The 17114-nt window shown below is 40.9% G+C and overlaps 1 protein-coding gene across 1 annotated transcript in view; it reads right to left on the bottom strand.

The window, feature by feature from the left end:
- Positions 1–655: 655 nt before the first annotated feature.
- RFTN1 (raftlin, lipid raft linker 1) overlaps positions 656–17114 on the bottom strand; it is a 95388-nt gene continuing 78929 nt past the window's right edge. Inside the window, exons 8-10 of the mRNA XM_037384860.1 lie at positions 7037–7140; positions 5566–5647; positions 656–2185 (exon numbers count right to left, since the gene is read on the bottom strand). Coding sequence (XP_037240757.1) covers positions 1745–2185; positions 5566–5647; positions 7037–7140 — 627 coding nt within the window. The 3' untranslated portion in view covers positions 656–1744. The remainder of the gene's footprint in view (positions 2186–5565; positions 5648–7036; positions 7141–17114) is intronic.

Genomic DNA, 17114 nt, shown 5'->3' with positions numbered 1-17114 from the left:
TACAAAGCAGAGACCTTGTATTCAAGCAGAACAACTGAAACAACCTATTTTTGAGGCTATTGGAACTCCAGTCTAATCTCAAGAAACAGAATGAAATAACTGAAAAATACCACCAGAAATTGAAGTTACTTATAGCCCTGTGGTTAAACCCCTGAATTTAAAATAAAAAATCCTCTTTAATCAATCAAAAAATACCACCGTGCTTTGTGTGTGTGAAATCAAATGGTTCAAACTTGAGTGCTGTTCCAATTAATGAATATTCAAAGTGATATGATTTTTCCCTTCTCTGCAATGTTCTATCAACTGTATAATTTTTAGGTGTGGAAGATGCTTTTGAACCACTCTAGGAACGCATTTGACACAGAGCATAGTTCTTTGTACAGCATTTTGATTTGAAGACTAAGGAAAATTATCAAGCACAAATCAGTCAAGGGAAAAAACAGCAAATCACTTACAGAGCTCTTGCTTTTTTACAAAAAAAAAAAAAAAAAGCAGAGGAATTTAGAACGTATTTCTTACCTTGTTACCAGATGACTTGACTGCTTCTAAATAAGGATGAAGGAAGTTAAGAAAAGAGAAACCACTATTTCCTACATTTTTAAGAATACTGATGTACTTGGAGAACATTGCATAGAAACTATATTACACATGTACATTCACTTGTAAATATTTTAATGTAGCTCCAAACATAGAAATGTTGGTAATTTTACAGAATTCTGTTAGGTATCAGTCCCAAAATATGGTTACTCATATAAACCCCCTCCCCCCCATTAAGGTATTTGCATTTTGTAATGTTTTTTAGTGACATTTTTTGGCCACTGACCCCTGTGTACATTTCAGTTCTTTCTCACAATGTATTTCATAAGAGTGAGAAAGTGGTGCAAAATTACCTGCAAGGGTCAGGAGGTAACATCTAATTCCAATTTTAGTGAAGATAGCCGCTGAAAGAAGTACATTTGACCTGCTTTTTTGTTTCCCATTTTTCTACCTCCTGAAGCCCCCCTGAATGTTGATTAACTGTTGACTGGCAAAGAGAACGTAAATGCGAGCAAATAGGAAATTGCATTTTATATTGGAATCATCTGCCTCGCACAAATTTACCATGGCGTTTGTTTACCCAGTGTGCCTAAAATAGGTACACGATTTGCTTATTGCTTAACGATCTGCAAGGGTTAATAAAATTCAGAAGAGAATACCATCAGTAAGTATGCTATTTGAGATAAATACAGATAAAAGCCACCTTATCTAAGCTTTCCAATTTCAGCCTGTTTAAGTCCAAATACCATTTTCATGACACTACAAGCTTAATGACAAAATAACATATGGCACAATAACTTCTCCAGCAAAGATAAAAGGACAAGAAAGTATTACAGAGTAAAATCTGACCGAGTGGAATGTTTGCCCTGACCTAGACACAAACCTAGATGGTGAAGGTTGGTCATAGAAACACCCAAGCATGTTTTCTGTCCCTAGTTTTTAATTTCAGGTGTAGCTCTAGGAGATAGCATAGGGCATTTCCCACTCTGTACAGCAGACGGAATTCTGCAATTAATTTCTGTGGGTTAAAAAGCCCGGGCCCTGTAGTTACTTAAAACATCAAGGTATCGGTGTGCTAAGGACCAAAGTAAGTACAATGCCAAAGAAATGCTGAATTGAGCAATGAGTTAGCGATGGCGATTGGCAAAATCTGTTCTTCTGTCTTGGCAAAGTATCAGCAACTCACAGGATTCTTGAACTGTAGCTCTTATTCACAGGAACAGTCCACGTCCAGCCCTGCCCCATCACTGCCATCGAAGCCAAAGCCATCCGAGCCTGGTGCGCAGCCTCCCCCCTCTGTTACCTGGTCTGCACAGGAGCCAGAAGCACTCTGGCTGAGGCAGACCTGCGTTTCATTGTCATCGGTGGAACTGGCAGGACACGCTTCTTCTGACACCCCGTCATGATGGGGACCCCTGTTGTTGGTCCCAGCTACCTCATCTCCCAAGTCTATGACGGCATCTAGCTGCTGTTCTGGATCAGGCTTGCCTGCTGTTGAGATTTGTGCTTCTAAGTTTCTTGTGTTCTCTGTGACTTCAAATTCCTGCTTCTCCTCGGCCACTTGCTTCTCCCTAGTGCTTAACTTAGCCTTTGTGGAATTCTTTATTTGTTTGTTGTGCATGTCTTCTTTGGAGAACCTCCAGTGAAACTACGAATAAGAGATCCAAAGGTTAAAGACCATTAGAGACAATCTCACATGGACATTTGTTTTCCTGAGCAGAAAAGTTTATATTATTTAGCTTTAATTTAAAGAGTAGTTTGACCAAAAAGACCTAAAGTTAAAAAAAATAAATAAATACACGACTACATCAGATGGCTTAAGATCATTTGTGCCTACACATATATATGTAATACACAGAGAGGAGACTGTGATGCATCCTGCTTCTGCTGTTCCTAGAGGGTTCCTCTCCACATGCTGTGTCTGTTGAGGCCGACAGACCCTGGCAGCCAACCTGCACTGGGTGGAAAGCAAGAATACGCAAAGCTGCACAAGCGCAGACAGAAGAAGCAATCCTACGGCATTACTCCAAGGTTTTTCACCAGGTCAGCAGCAGAACTAGCACCATATCCAAGACTATACCCAAACAGTAAAACATTCTGAACCATTTGTACAAGTGTTTTTTGATGAGAAAGCACGAGGCTGCCTCTTGCAGCACTTGCCACAGCCGCCCTTTCAGAAAAACTGTTTTAACTACTGTTACCAAAAAAAAAAACCAACCCAAACAAAAAACCCTAGCACTACCTTGAAATATTCTCGTTATATTTATATATATATATATGTTACACCTGACTCGACAGGTGTAACATATATAAAGTTGACAAATATGCCATTAATTTGTCAAAATTTGTGTGCTATTTGTCAAAAAATAGATGGACCTTCCCAAGGAAAGCCAGACCACATTCCAAGCCACTGCTGAGCCATCCTACGCGGGTTTTCCAAGTACACGTGAACGTGCACAACCATTTCATCAGCAGTGTCTGTGCTATGGGAACTCGGGGATTGGTTAGGGGGTCAGGTTTGGATGGCACCAACAATCTCATCAGCACGTTCAGCAAATTCAGGTGTGGTCCAAAAGCCACTTCTCCAGTGCAACCAGGTTTGAGCTGAGGTTGGTCCAAAGAAGGACTCATGTTCATAAATTTTTCATCTAGGTACTTAATCAAAAAGCCATTCAGAACCTATTAAGTTTATTAGATTACAAAGATGGAGCAATGCTCTTTCCTTCTGCTAGCCAGAACTTAATGGCAAAAGAAAAATAAAAAGAAGAAACTGGCCTTCACAAGATTCTTCTTGGTTTTACTTACAGGAAGCTATCTTTCACTTAAATATCATTACAATTTAGAGAAAGAGGAAGGATACCATCCCAGTTCTACGGCACAACTACTCAAAATTCAGAGACACCTGAATATTTTCCTCTTTGATTTGCAGAAGTGCTGGGCACCCACAGCTCCCCTTTAACGGAAGGTAAGATCAGGGCCCTAAATGTGATAAAGATCAAACTGTAGGAGACTCTGTGTGTATATGCAAATGTATCTATACTTACTCAGGTATTTATATTTCACCAAAAATGCACAGAGTTTCTGCTGAAATAAGCGTCACTTTTGCATAAAGTGAATGCATCTGATTATCTTATCACTGACTGAATATTGCACTAATAAAAGTACTTCTGTCTTACTGACAAAAAAATAAGTTGCAACACGCCTTGCGCGTTTCCTTTCGCTAAATGAACAGCAGTTTGCCGGTGTGCATAAATAGAGGATGGATCAGTTGCCAACACTGCAATGTCCTTTTAATCTTATAAGCCTATTTCCCTCCTCCAAGGGGTTATCTATAAACATTTTAGACACACCGTATCACAAGTTAAAAAAAACCCAAGAGCCTGTGATGACATAAGTGCAGAATATTCAGCAACTTAAATGCTAGGTTTGGCGTCTTTGATGTGACTCACAACCACCACTTACAGACGTTGAACCAGTCTTGTTAATTAACTATAATCAATGTACCCCATTTTTCCTTGACCTTTGGTTTGAAAACTTGCTGTAGCGATTTTTGTCCTTAAATATGTCTGTATATTTCATACTGCCAATGAGTAAATCCCTTGTTTTGTCAACCAGACATTGCTAAGTACATTTTTAATATCCCCAAAAGAAAAAAATTCAAACAAAGTTTTGAGTCATCTGGATGGGATGTATTTGTTATTATAATACAAGAAATCGGTATCGTACTAATTTCTCTATTTGAAGACATACAATTTCTTACGGGTTCCCACCCCTCCCCCATTAAAACCACACACAGTGGTAGGAAAAGAATGACCAAACACAGGCACTCCAGCCCTCAATCCCAAGATCCTTAGAATCACCTGAAAACAAAGAGAAAAACCAAGAAAGATGGGCTTTGTAACATGTTCACAGAATACTCTGGGCTTCAGCTTTGCTAATGAGAGAGGATAAATCCTAAATCATAGCTATGCTCCCAGTGGTTCTTTTCTACTTCAGTCAGTTCAAATACTCTCCTGGTCTCCACTCTATCTAACAGATGACTTTCACAGAACCGGGCTCCAAAATAGCGAGAGCTTTATAGATGAAAACTATCGGTAATTATCTCAAATGTTGGGTAAAATGCTCCTAGTGCTCAGCTCCACTTAGGGTTCTCAATCTCCTACCCCAGCTCAGCTTCTGCAGGGATCTTGAGGTCACCACCCCTTCGGGTGATGCTGGGCTAGCCAGCACTCACGTTAGTGCTGTATTAACTAGCAACCTTTTCACCATGTGGTTTCAGAGATCTTTTCCATACTTCCTGGCTTTTCTGATCCCTCGCACACCGAAATGGCAAGGCAAATTCGGGTACAGTAGGAAGGTCAGCACTTTCCCAGTTTCCACTCCTTGTATTTCCCTCTCAGTGGTACGGCGTGACAGGTTTGGACAGGAGTTCCCATTGCTACACATTTAAAAAATGGAAATGGGAATACGTATGTGTATCCACATAAATCCATCATTAGCTGTCAGGTATGTTCTCAGCTAATTTAGCTGGATTCAGAAGGCTTTTTTTTTTGGTTAAATTCTAGCAGAATTCATTCGCATTCACACAACCGAGAGAAACACCAGCCAAGATCAGCCCTGTACTGTGCTGGGCTCTACCAAAACACATCGCAAGAAAGAGAGAGCAATTTAAACAGAAAAGACGGGCAACAGGTAAGAGAAAACCACACTGGTTCCACCTTGCAGGCAGTGAACATTAGGCAGAGAACTTTAAGTCACATATGAAGGTTTATGGCTGATTTATGTAGGGAGAAATCTACATCTCTTCTGCTGCCATCGGCTCAACAGAGAATGTTGTGAAATATGAGAGCTTTCACATCACACCAGCATTCTGTGTTTCTTTCATTTGAACACTTCAATTCCTTGTGTCTTGCTACTGTATCACTGAAATGTTGAATAAGCCATTTTTACTTCCACAAGAAATCAATTGCAATATTGTAATCTCACCAACAAAAAAACCAAAGAAACCAGGAACTCAAGGTTATTTACCTTAGATTCCTTCTTCTTTGCTTTCTGGGGCAAAGAAGGTCTCTGAAGAAATACAATTTGCTTTGTAGATAAATTCCCCTCCCTGAAAAGAAACAAATGCACACTCCTGAGAATGAATTAAATTCACATCCAGCATCATTCAAAGCGAAAATCCATCTCAGTCATTTATTTCTGCAGGTCAGAGAAGAGCAAAATGAAGAATGACCTAAACACTGCCTGTCCCCAGTGTCTTTGAGCAGCCTGGCGTTCTGGGGGGAAAAAAGAGCAACTGTTCAGCCTGACAGAGCCTGTCAGCCTGTGACATACTTTTGCTGAATATTTTAGCGTTAGGGTATAAACACAGAATAAATTGTTTGGAACAAAAAGCAAGAAACCCAAGCACCCTGGTGCCTGTCTATAGCAGCGTCTCGGTGACACTGGGGTGCTCCCTCCCTGCCAGGGCACTGATCCAGAATGGGGCTGGGTGCTCCCTACAGACCTGCAGCACGGCAGGAGGCACAGCCCAACACCACCAGCGGTTAGGTCGGGTGGGTGCCCTTCCGACCCGTCAGCCTGACCTCTGTTACTGAACTTATAAGTGGGATACAGAAAGCTAGAAGAGAGGAAAAAAAATCACAGATACCTTTAAGAGACAGGGCTTACAAATTATAATTGTGATTTTCTATTCATTCCTATAGCTAAACATATATGAAAAACTTAAATACCATTCTTCCCCCAGCACAGATGGCCTTTACATTTTAGGTTTTTATGTGTAGGAGTAGTCTTCATCTAGATGTCATAAAGAACTGGGCATATTTTTACTCTTTGAAGATAAAAAAATCATGACTGATTATGCTTATATATATATAAAAATATATTCTCGACCGGTGAAAATTCAGAAAGCGCCATCTTCATGATTAACAAGTGGGATGACTGTTTTTCACCACAGTTATGAAAAATATTTTTAAGTGACTTGCATTTATATTTAAAACCTCAGAATATTAATAATAGCAAAGCAGACCATAGAATGATTATCAAACAAGGCTACTAGAGTAATGACACACACAATCTGCTCAGCTAGACTGTGTGTCTCAGCAGCATTAGACAAACACTGATGAAGAATCAAATGACTTTTCTTCACACAGGCAACATTTCTCTCCAAACATTACCACGCGTTTTGTGTTCGCTCTAAGAGGAGTTACCAGGTGATCCACAGCAGGAATTTTACAGTCAAGGATTTTTGAGAGAGGCAAAGACAATAGCCAGAAAATTCATGCAGAAACCACACTGCCACTTTGCAGTGTTTTGCCTGCCAGTCATGTGCTTCCTGCCACATGTGGCTTGCGATGCTCGGAAAACTCAGAGCACAGCTGCAGCAGGGTTTGCAAGGGCAGCTACTGCACGCGTGCATGAAAATCCACACTAACTGCACAGAGAATCGCTTGCACAGCAACTTCCCTGACCAAAAAGGCAGCACCCACCCCCTCCCTACCTGTTTGTCTTCACAATCGGAGTAGGAAGCACGCACGTCAGCTGCCAGCCATACACGGCAAGGGAATTCAGCAGCGGAACGTAATCTGTCTGCACTTCAACTCCCTAGGAAAGAAAAATCAACAGTTAGCATCGTCACTTGGAGTGTGACATTCAGTTTGACACACACACACAAAAAAAAACCCTCACAAGAAAAAAAAAAAATGTACATGTGTGTGTGTTTTCTGGAAGGGAGAACGGGGTTTTGTACTGAAGTGGGTCATTTTGTATGTTCAGCGAGGCAGGAAGGAAAACGTTCAAAAACATGAGACACAGGACCAATCACCCCATACATCCCAAACTGTTAAATGAGTTTGCTTAAAATGGAGAACATCCGTGATCTTGTTTTTACACTGCCTGAGTAATCCATCTAGCTTTAGTTGATTCCAGATCTGACCAGGTCAAATGAATGGTATTTTACCAGTTATCTCCTCCCAAGCAAAAAAATATTCAAGTAGTTAAAAAACGACAACATTGCTTTGCTCGATTCTGTTCTTGTCTAGGCTAGAGCAAACCCTGAGGATCTGTACTGACATGTCAGGTTACCCTACTATGCTGGACCAAAAGCAAAACAGCCAACAATAACAAAAATAAAATATAAGTACAGGTCCATTCCTTTTATCACCCACAAACAGGCATTTACTTCCATGTTATTTTGAATTAGGAAACCCGTGGATGAGACCAAAGGCATTGCCTTTGAGTGCAGAAGCCTGGCTCCGGGTGCAGATCTACCCAGCAGAGCCTTGCTAATTTTCTTTCTACTAAATGTCAGACCCTGTAATTCACACAGAAGGAACCAATGGTGGTTCCAACAAAGACTGCTGCAGTGCGGTGTCAAGACTTCCAGTAATTTAACGCATAGATGCTAGAGCATATTTACTGGGTTTTAATTTTAATAAACACAAAGCAGGCAAATGGCAACTACTAGTCTCAACAAATATAACTACATTCCACTGGAATAACAATTATATTTGCCAAAAAGCTCAGGCACTCACACTGATTTTGTGTGCATGCAAAGAGCTTTTAACAGCTCAACACTGGGTAAGGCACGATAGTTTTGCAGCTCCAAAAAAAATCAATTTATCCTGCAGTAATAAAATAGTCATTTAATCAGAACTAATCCAAATCCTGCTGTAGTCATTTCAAGGTATTTTAGTGAATTCCAATCTCAGCTATTCCTTTCTTCTAACAACTGTAATTTAGGTCACTTGATATCTTCATAACCGAATGGCTGCCTGACTATACCTATTAAAAACCTGATCATGACTACAAATGCAAACAGCTGAAGAAGCTGTATCACTCCTGCTTAAAAAGAAGAATGTTTAAAAACTCCACTCCAGAAAGGGCATGCAAGAAAACAGTCTACTAACATTACTTCTGGTTTCTGTACAAAGGCTTTCAGGGATTTACAGAGATACTGCTGCTTTACAACATCAGCATGTAGAGACCAGAACTTCTAACTCCAGGAAAGGAAAGAGATGCCCTGCAAGAGGGGAGCAATACCATGAAGCGATCAGAACTTATCCTGTAGCTGTGATTGTGGTAGATTCCAAGTCTCCTCAGGCTCACATTTCCCTCTGTAAGCTGGATATTTCCACCCTCTTCCAGTTTTTACAATAGAGTGTCCAAGGGTAATGCAAAAATTATGACGTATCGACATGCCTTGAAGAGCTAATGTCTCAAGAAAACACATCAATAACACACTGAGATTTACGAGATTGGTCAACAACACCTCCCAAAAATAAAGATGAAAATATCCAACATGAGCATTAAGAATAAGGTCAGAGCATCCAACATCAGCAAGCCCACCACGAGATGCCTGGGAGAACACATAAAAGGATCTGACCAAAACATTCCCTCCATCAAACAGGGTTTGTGAAGGGACCAGAAAGAGCTCATTCATTTGAGGGTGAAAGACTAGCAGGTCAGGAAAGACTGGCACAGCAGACCTTGTTTGTGCCCCAAGCAACATCTTACATTGCAAAGTGAATTTCTGTTTTGAATTCATTGCCTAAGGTTGGCAATTAGCAAGGAGAACCTTCTTCTTCCATCAGGATGCACAACAAACATCAAAAATCCGAAGGAGATTACGGCAACGAGGAAGGACATCAATACCACACAGAGCTCATTTGGCTGCTGCAGAAGCCCCATTGTTTCAGGGACACGCTGTCACTCCAGCCACAACCCACTGTCCCTGCAGGCTCCGAGTGGCGAGACAAGGCTGGCTTTGGACCTGTCTGACTTGTCAGGATTAAGCATCATCTGCAGCAGACGATGTTTTATTTCACAATCCCAACGGTGCAGAAAGGAAAAGAGCAGGTAAGCACATTCGAAAGTGTGAAGATAGCCAAAAATAAATTCAAGGTTAAAGTCAATTAGAGGCTTGAAGAATCATTTATTTTTTTAAAAATCTGAAAATGTAAAAAACTGTCAAAAGAATGCTGTGCAACTATTACAAAAAGGTGACCTCTTATTTTTTGTATGTGCTGGCACTTGACAGCACAATCTGCTCGTTCGGCTGTTTGGAGGAACAAAGCGTATACATTATACTACGCAGAGGTGCACACCTCCTCTGAGCTCCACACGCTCTTTAAGGAGCTCGCTCTAACTCTGCACGACGGTTCTCTGGAGTCAGACACCACACCTCTTCCCCAGGTCCCTGGGGGAAAAATCTACTCCTAATAATTGGCCGCGTTTGGAGATGGTAGACAAGAGAAAGGAGTCACTCCTGAATCAACAGGTGTAATTCATGTGGGCTTCAAGCTCCTTACTTGCAAATACAGATAATTGAAGCTTTCTTTAAGACCACAAGAAATGGCTACTCCCTCCCCATCCTGAATCATCGGTGGTAATCCCATCCCACGACTGGAATTTGTGTGCCAGCGGGAGTCACAGTTACACAGACCTTTAATTGGTGCCATATTAAATACTTTCCAAAGCAAAAATGCTTCTAAACAAACAATACACTGGGGGACAGGTCCAGAGGAAGACAGTCATATTGTATTAATTTTACGTTTAATGCAATAATTAAAAATATTTTATCTATTATTATTAGAGACAATGAAAATAAAATTTCAAACATACTGTTTTGAAACATAAGTTCTGTAAGAAGAAAATTCCAGTGCTCTTTCTAGCTAGTAAATATTGGATTTGAACACCAGAAGTAGAAAGTACATGCCAGAGCTCTACTGAAAAGGAAGTGTTCAAATAACGTGTCTCAAACTGGGAGACATTTCATTCAGTGAAAGGGTGGAAAATTTTAATTAACTTGCTTCCCACTCTCCTGTGGATGATAAGTAATCTCTGATCACACCCTGAGTGTCAAGAAGCCAGAGCATATTGAGCTAGGTTTTTTTCCCTTGACTTGCATCACATGAAAAGAATTCATTTTATTTATAGTTTTACTGTTTGTTTTCAGCATTTTTCTCATTTCACAGTTGCTTCTGCTCATTAGAAAAAAAGAAAAGATTAAAAAGTGATAACGATAATATCTAGGACAAGCCACACAAACAACTGCATTAACAATTTTTCTTTTCATTTCCCCCCCTACTGTGGCAATTTTAACCACAGCAAGATAATAAACAAGACAACTACTAAGCTCTTGTGAGACAGAAGTTCTTTAGAAATCATTCTTTCCTGGGTTAAGTGAGTGTGATTTAGTTACAAAGCAGCTACGGATTCTCACTATTTAATTTTTTTTTTTTTCCAACGTGGATTAAAGAGTGGAAGATTGAACACCACTTTAAATAAATCTTAATAAAATCTTCATTGACAAATCCTAACAGACTGCATACTAAGATCTACAGACAGATGGCAAAGAGGATGGGAAGTAAAAAACACAAGTAATTTTGAAAGTGTAACCTACTGTTTGTTGGGGAAAATGGTTAATGCATTCAAATTCAGCTCCTTACAAAAAAAAAAAAAAAAAAAAAAAGTGGGGAGAGCCCACGAGGGTGGCAACGTGCACCCCCAGCCAGGGCTGGTTACCAGTCCTCACCCACTGCTGAAGCCAGAGCTTTCTCTCCTAGGGCACTGAAAGGAGGGATGAGGCTTATGCCTTAGCCGAAAAGAAGGAAAATAAAATGAGAGAAATTAAATAGATGGGCTGTGCAAGAATGACCCAGTAAAAACATGCTGCGAATGTTTTATGTTTGCAGTAACACAGACTAAATCCAAGCTCTAAATTTGTGAAAGATTTGCCTTTTTCCTTCTCAACCTTCTTCCAAAAGGTAATTTCTGTGAACAATATAGCATTATTGATCCATTAAAACCACTGGAAGCAAACCAGAAGTTACCCCACTGTTTCAGCAATAACAGTTAGACTACGCTCCTCTACTATTGAGCTGCTCCCAAATTTCCATGTGTAACACGCCACAGCACCTCACTAGCAGACACTTGCTATACATCTGTATATGTATAGCAGAGGGGGATGGGATGGCTCCTGCACCCTTAGAAACCATCAGTGGCTTCTGGCAGCAGATAGGTCACTGACCAACACAGACTAGCTGTCAGATTGGAACCTTAGTGGAAAGTTAATGGGGAAAAAAAAGCAATAAATAAACCTACAGGCAAGCTTTTTGTTCATGATTCTGGGCATATGTAATTTATTTATGATTACTTAATATATGTGAGTTCATGCACTGTGAAATATTTTTTGTCAGGCAGCTATAACACCATATAGGGTAGCATCCTGCTAAGACAGTTTTTCTGTGATGTATCTGGTCACAATTTCAATACACACATAGGCTGATGAGTAGCATTTACATCTGCCTCAACATCTAGGGTAAAATAAAAAAAAAAAACCCAACCAAAAAACCCTTCTGTGCCCACAAAGCCCGCTTCTCTCCGTGACTTCTGCAGATGCAAATCCTGCTCTCTAGCACATGTATAAATAACAATGTCTGAGTGCTCCTGATACTGCCTGCACCCGTAACACAGAAGCACATCTGCACAGCAACACAATTTTGCGTTTACAGAACCACAGGGTATGTAGTAAAAGCTCCACAAAGTGAACGTGTTGACATGGAGGGTTGTCCCCAAAGGAAGCGTGGAAGCATCTTATGAAATGTGTTAAACTTACAGAAAACGTACACGTGATAGGACAACTTCACATAACTGGCCACGGAGCACAAGAAATAAATGTGATCTAGCAATTCATCGGTGTATTTTCTTATATAACTCTGGCATTTTTAGTTTCACAACTCCTGCAATGCTTGTGTGCTGTACCTCCAGGTGAGTGCTGATTTTACCACTTGCTCATCAACTGATTTGGGGGGGAAAAACCACCACAGAAAACCACAACCTGAGACCTTGTATACTCCAGGGTGCCTTACTACCCACAGCTTAATCATCTCCTTACAGCTTCCCCAACACAATTTCCTTTGGTTATCATTTATTCTCAAACAAAACTTGGCTTTTGCAAAAAGGCTTTGTGCACCACTCCGCTATTATGGAATGAATAATCAATTTCCATGCGAGAAATGCAGCTGAAGCGCAGACCCTCTTACTGCCACTGGTTCGGGCAGCAGGAGAGCAAACGTTGGCACGGCCCCCTCCACTTACAGGCAGGCTGTGTATGCAATGTGCAGGGTCCCAGCACCTGCTTCTAGCGCCCCTCAAAATGCTGAGGTCCCCCCCACACCCACCGGCAGCAGCACAGGATCAGGTCAGGCACCACTTCCCAGCTAGCAGCTACCTGCCTGGGGAATGAACATTACTTGTGCCCTGTGTGGGTTTTTTTAGAAAGTATAGAAGAGGAATGAAAGACTTCTCAGCTTGTTCTTAAGTGGGAAGTTCCAACCTGGCACATTCACTTTTTCCCAAAAGATTTTTACGGGTGAGCAGAGAACTAATTCCTACCTCTGATCTTATCAGAAACCTAAGCGAACTGTGACAGATAGAAGTGCTTTAAGTTTTTTTTTTATTCGTACCGTTTTAAGTCCTGTGCTTTTCTGTCTACTTAAAGTGCCTTTTACTCTTGCGGAGGAAGCGCTTGCCTTGTTATATGTTCAATACTAGCGGCATCACAAGAAAGTATCAAGAAAGTACCAAGTTTGCCTTGCTCGATTTTATTACTAAATTTATCAACAAAACCAAAGAAAGATTAGCCTGTGGATTTTAATCCTGTATAGAGCGTGTCTACTGAGTTCAGCACACAAATATATATGCTGCTTTCATATGTTACGTAAAAGAACGAAAACAAGAATTGCAAAAACCTTTTGAAGATAACAGGCTCCTGAAGGCTTTTGTTCAGCTTTTCTTAAAAAGCAACAAGGGGCACAATGATGAAATATCATGCCCGGGCAACATGTATGTCCTTTGTATGGTAAAAAGGGTCACGCACACAACTGCTTTTCATGCAGTTACCATCAGCTCCTTTGCTGACCTGGGTCATGCCTTTCTCCCATGGCCAGAGACCACAGAACATAGCTTAACTGACAAATGACCTAAATCAGATTTACAGACAAATCAAATCCTCGTTTCCAGAGAATTTGTTTCAAGGCTTACATTAAGGCAACGTGCAGCCTAGGCTCAGCAGAGATCATTTTTTAAATCTTTCGATACATCGCACTTTAGAAGGTTTACCATGTCTACAGCTGACGCTGACCCCATTCAATTCTGCCAGGGAAATGGCAGCACCATGATGTATTTGAGATTTTAATTCATGTCAGTACACCAAAGATACGGTATAGCAGAAAATAAAAAAGTGATGAATTGCCAGCTGTAGATTTTCAATGAGAAAATACCTGTAAATTAAGGACAGTATTTTCAAAATGAACAAGGCTTCAGAAGCAGAACAATGCAGAAATCTAAAATAAATCTTCAGGCACTCAGTTTTAAAGACAGTATTAGCTATCTTGTCTTGGTTAATGGGGGAGAGAAGGTGACAGATTAGAGTTGGGTAGAGGCTTGATTAATCAGAACTGTCTACCCGCATTTGCCTGCACAAGCAGAATTAAAACCATCAAACAAGTTTTAGGGCTGGATCTCAGAGGCTGTGGTGGAAATAATACGCCCTGACATGTTTAGAGTTAAAGTGATAAGGACGAGAACAGCATTTTGCCATTAGAAGTCCTGTGGTCATTTGCAGAGGATGCCATGCCTCTGCTTTGCAAAGAAAGAGTTAAATTACTCAGAGCTATTACATCCTGTCTGCTGCTTGGCGGGACCACATACTGTGACAGCTGCCAGCTTTACATCCTCCACAAACTGACATTTTACACACATACCCTGTGCATCACCCTGTTCGGCTTCTTTTCTTTATTACCTTTAGCAATTAAAAAGGCAGCACGTTCTCTGCTAAGAGGTGTGCCAACCCCTCTCTTTTGCCTTCATGGTTAAGCAGCAAAACTTTACCTTTTCATTTAGAAAGGTTCTCTTTTTATTACTAAGGGCATAGATTCATGCTACATGTCGTCCTTTTTAAAACAGCTCTCTTTTGCCGTGGCTGGGATTCTTTTGGTTGTTTCTTCTTCTGAATTGGGATACAGCACAATAAATTTACATTCAGTTCAGAACACATCTGAACAAGTCCATAGCTCACCCAGGTAATCAAATCTGATACAAATTTAAAATAGGGATCTATTATACACGTTTACATCGTACTGCCCATCAGGGCTTCTTGCACTACCCTCGGTACAAACAAAAATGACAAATGGAAAAGGTTAATCTATCAGAGCCAAACCTATACCGAAAAATTAAGAAACTACATAAATGAGTCATTCCACTGCTCCATAATTATCTCTGTGATAATTATACTTTGAAGTACTCAGAACAGAACCAAAGCCTTTACTGGCTTTTGGACATCTGTCACTACTGAACTGCCTACTTCCCTCTATTTTAACAGCCCTTTCCTCTGCCACTGCATTATTCCATGGTTATGATAAATAAAAGTGAATTCTGACAGGGTCTAACAGAGAGGCGACTTGGTCTTCTGGGTACAACACTGGTAAATGCTTACAGATTCCCCGGCTTCCACTCTTTCTTTCACTCGATGACTTTACCTACCTATGCCTATTATGTCTCAGAAAGCATGAGGCATGAAATATCCAGGCAGTTATTTAAACCCCAGGAGAAGAAAACACAGGTGGTCAGCTCTGCTGTCCCTCTAAATGGATAAGACCTTTGCAAGAGTTCCCCGATGCCTCGACCTCCTTCCTTCAGCAGGCTTTTTCTTCTCCATACTCTTCCACTTTCAAGCTGGTGGGTAACTCATCATGTCTCCAAAAGAGGAGCACTTCATCTCAGAAGAAGAAAATTGCCAGGGAATACCCAGCATCCAGATCTTAAATTACAGCAAAGAATAATCTGATCATACCAACAAGCTGTGTACATGCCATCAGTCAGGGTCTGAAATTGCACATACCAAATCTTATGTCTGGAACAAGAGATTCTCCCTGTTAGCCCTCCCAAAGACATAGCGTGCTGCACCACAGCATCCCTTGACACACCAGATGGCATTGCGATGTTGATTCCTTAATCTGTTGACCAGCCGTGTCTCCAGCATGGAATTGCTGGATTCAAGGCAAATGATGCTCCACCTACCAGGGGCTCCAAGGGCTCTAACACTTCAAGGGGCCCTGCTAGAAGACACTCTTCTGCTGTGTCCCAGTGTTTTGGGCACTACTGCCATCCCACAGTCCTTATTATCAGATGCTGTCCTTGTCATGTAGCTTGAGACAAACTTTCTTGTGTCCACACAGAGCAAACTAAGAGGTGCGTAGTGGCCGTTATGCATGATTTTGTTGCAATATCCTACTGAGACAGAGAACCTTTCACTGGTTGTCTAAGAGCCAAACTGATTCAGACCAAGAACCCATTTAGTTCAGAAAGCCGTTTCCAACGTGGCTGTGACAGTTAAGGAAGAAGAATACAGATCAGGGCAAGCACGTAGGATAACTGCCCCAAATATTTAGTGCTCTTCCTCTCAGTATGCCTGGCTTAGTTTTTAATGAAAGGAATCTGTTTTTTGCAATATGAGACCATCGGGTGAGGTGAGCTGAGGCGTATTAAGTGGGGAGGACCAAGAGGTTCATTTCAAAAACACACTCCTGAATTAAAATGCTTGTATAAACACAGAGATAGATAAGGTAGAGGAAAAAATAACATTGCTTCCACCTGAACCCATCTGAACTTCTTGAACCTACAGCATTCTTCAGAACAGAGTTCCACGTATCTGCTGCCTGCCACAGAAAGAATTAGCTGAATTATCCCCTTTTTGTTTGCTTTGCACCTGGCCCTGACTAGTGCCATCTGACAGTTCTTAGTTCTTATACTGGAAGAGATGGCTTTGACAGTCAATCCCTATTTACGTACCTCAACACAACTTCGGAGACCTCTACTTATTCCATGCCCTGCAACTCTTTCTTTTGCAGGCTGGAAGGACACACCATGTAAAGTCTTCCTAATATGAATGCTGTGTCGTTGATCATGCTTACTGCTCTTCTCTGAACAATTACTGTGCTAACGTAACCTACTGAAAGAAGTTGCCGTCAAACCGTGGCTTATACAGTAATATGTAGCAGTATATGCTTGCTTGCTGTTTCACCCTCTATTCCTTTCCCAACAGATTTTAATATACGGTTAACATTAATGCTCCTTAACATTTGCCTCCTTGATCAGCACCGACCTAATGCACTCATGGAACCATCTGTCATTACCCCAAAACCTTGCTCCTGACTGGGCAACACCATAATTTGACCCTAAAAATGAACAAGAACTTACAGTCAAGTCTGTAATAACTAGAATAACATTCAATATAATACAGGAATCGTTTGTTCAGATGCACAAGAAAAGCTGCCATTAATGCATTACACTGTTGTTCAAGAATTTTCAAGCCATTTATTAGATGGTCATTTCTTGCTACGCTACAAAGTCCTCATCTAATAACAAACCTCTTAATCCTAGTCTCCTGGAATTTTACACATTTAGTCTAGCATCTGTCCCTTTTTCCCTTAATCCATCCTTTTGGCATGTGCGTGCGCCTTGCTTGTCTGTCAGGATTTTACACTATTTACAATATATTCCAAGTGAAAAGATCA

This window comes from Falco rusticolus, chromosome 4 (genome assembly GCF_015220075.1).
Source record: "Falco rusticolus isolate bFalRus1 chromosome 4, bFalRus1.pri, whole genome shotgun sequence".
In the NCBI taxonomy this organism is placed as follows: domain Eukaryota; kingdom Metazoa; phylum Chordata; class Aves; order Falconiformes; family Falconidae; genus Falco; species Falco rusticolus.
The sequence above is the reverse complement of the archived record's forward strand: the minus strand, read 5'-3'. Positions and strand labels throughout refer to the sequence as shown.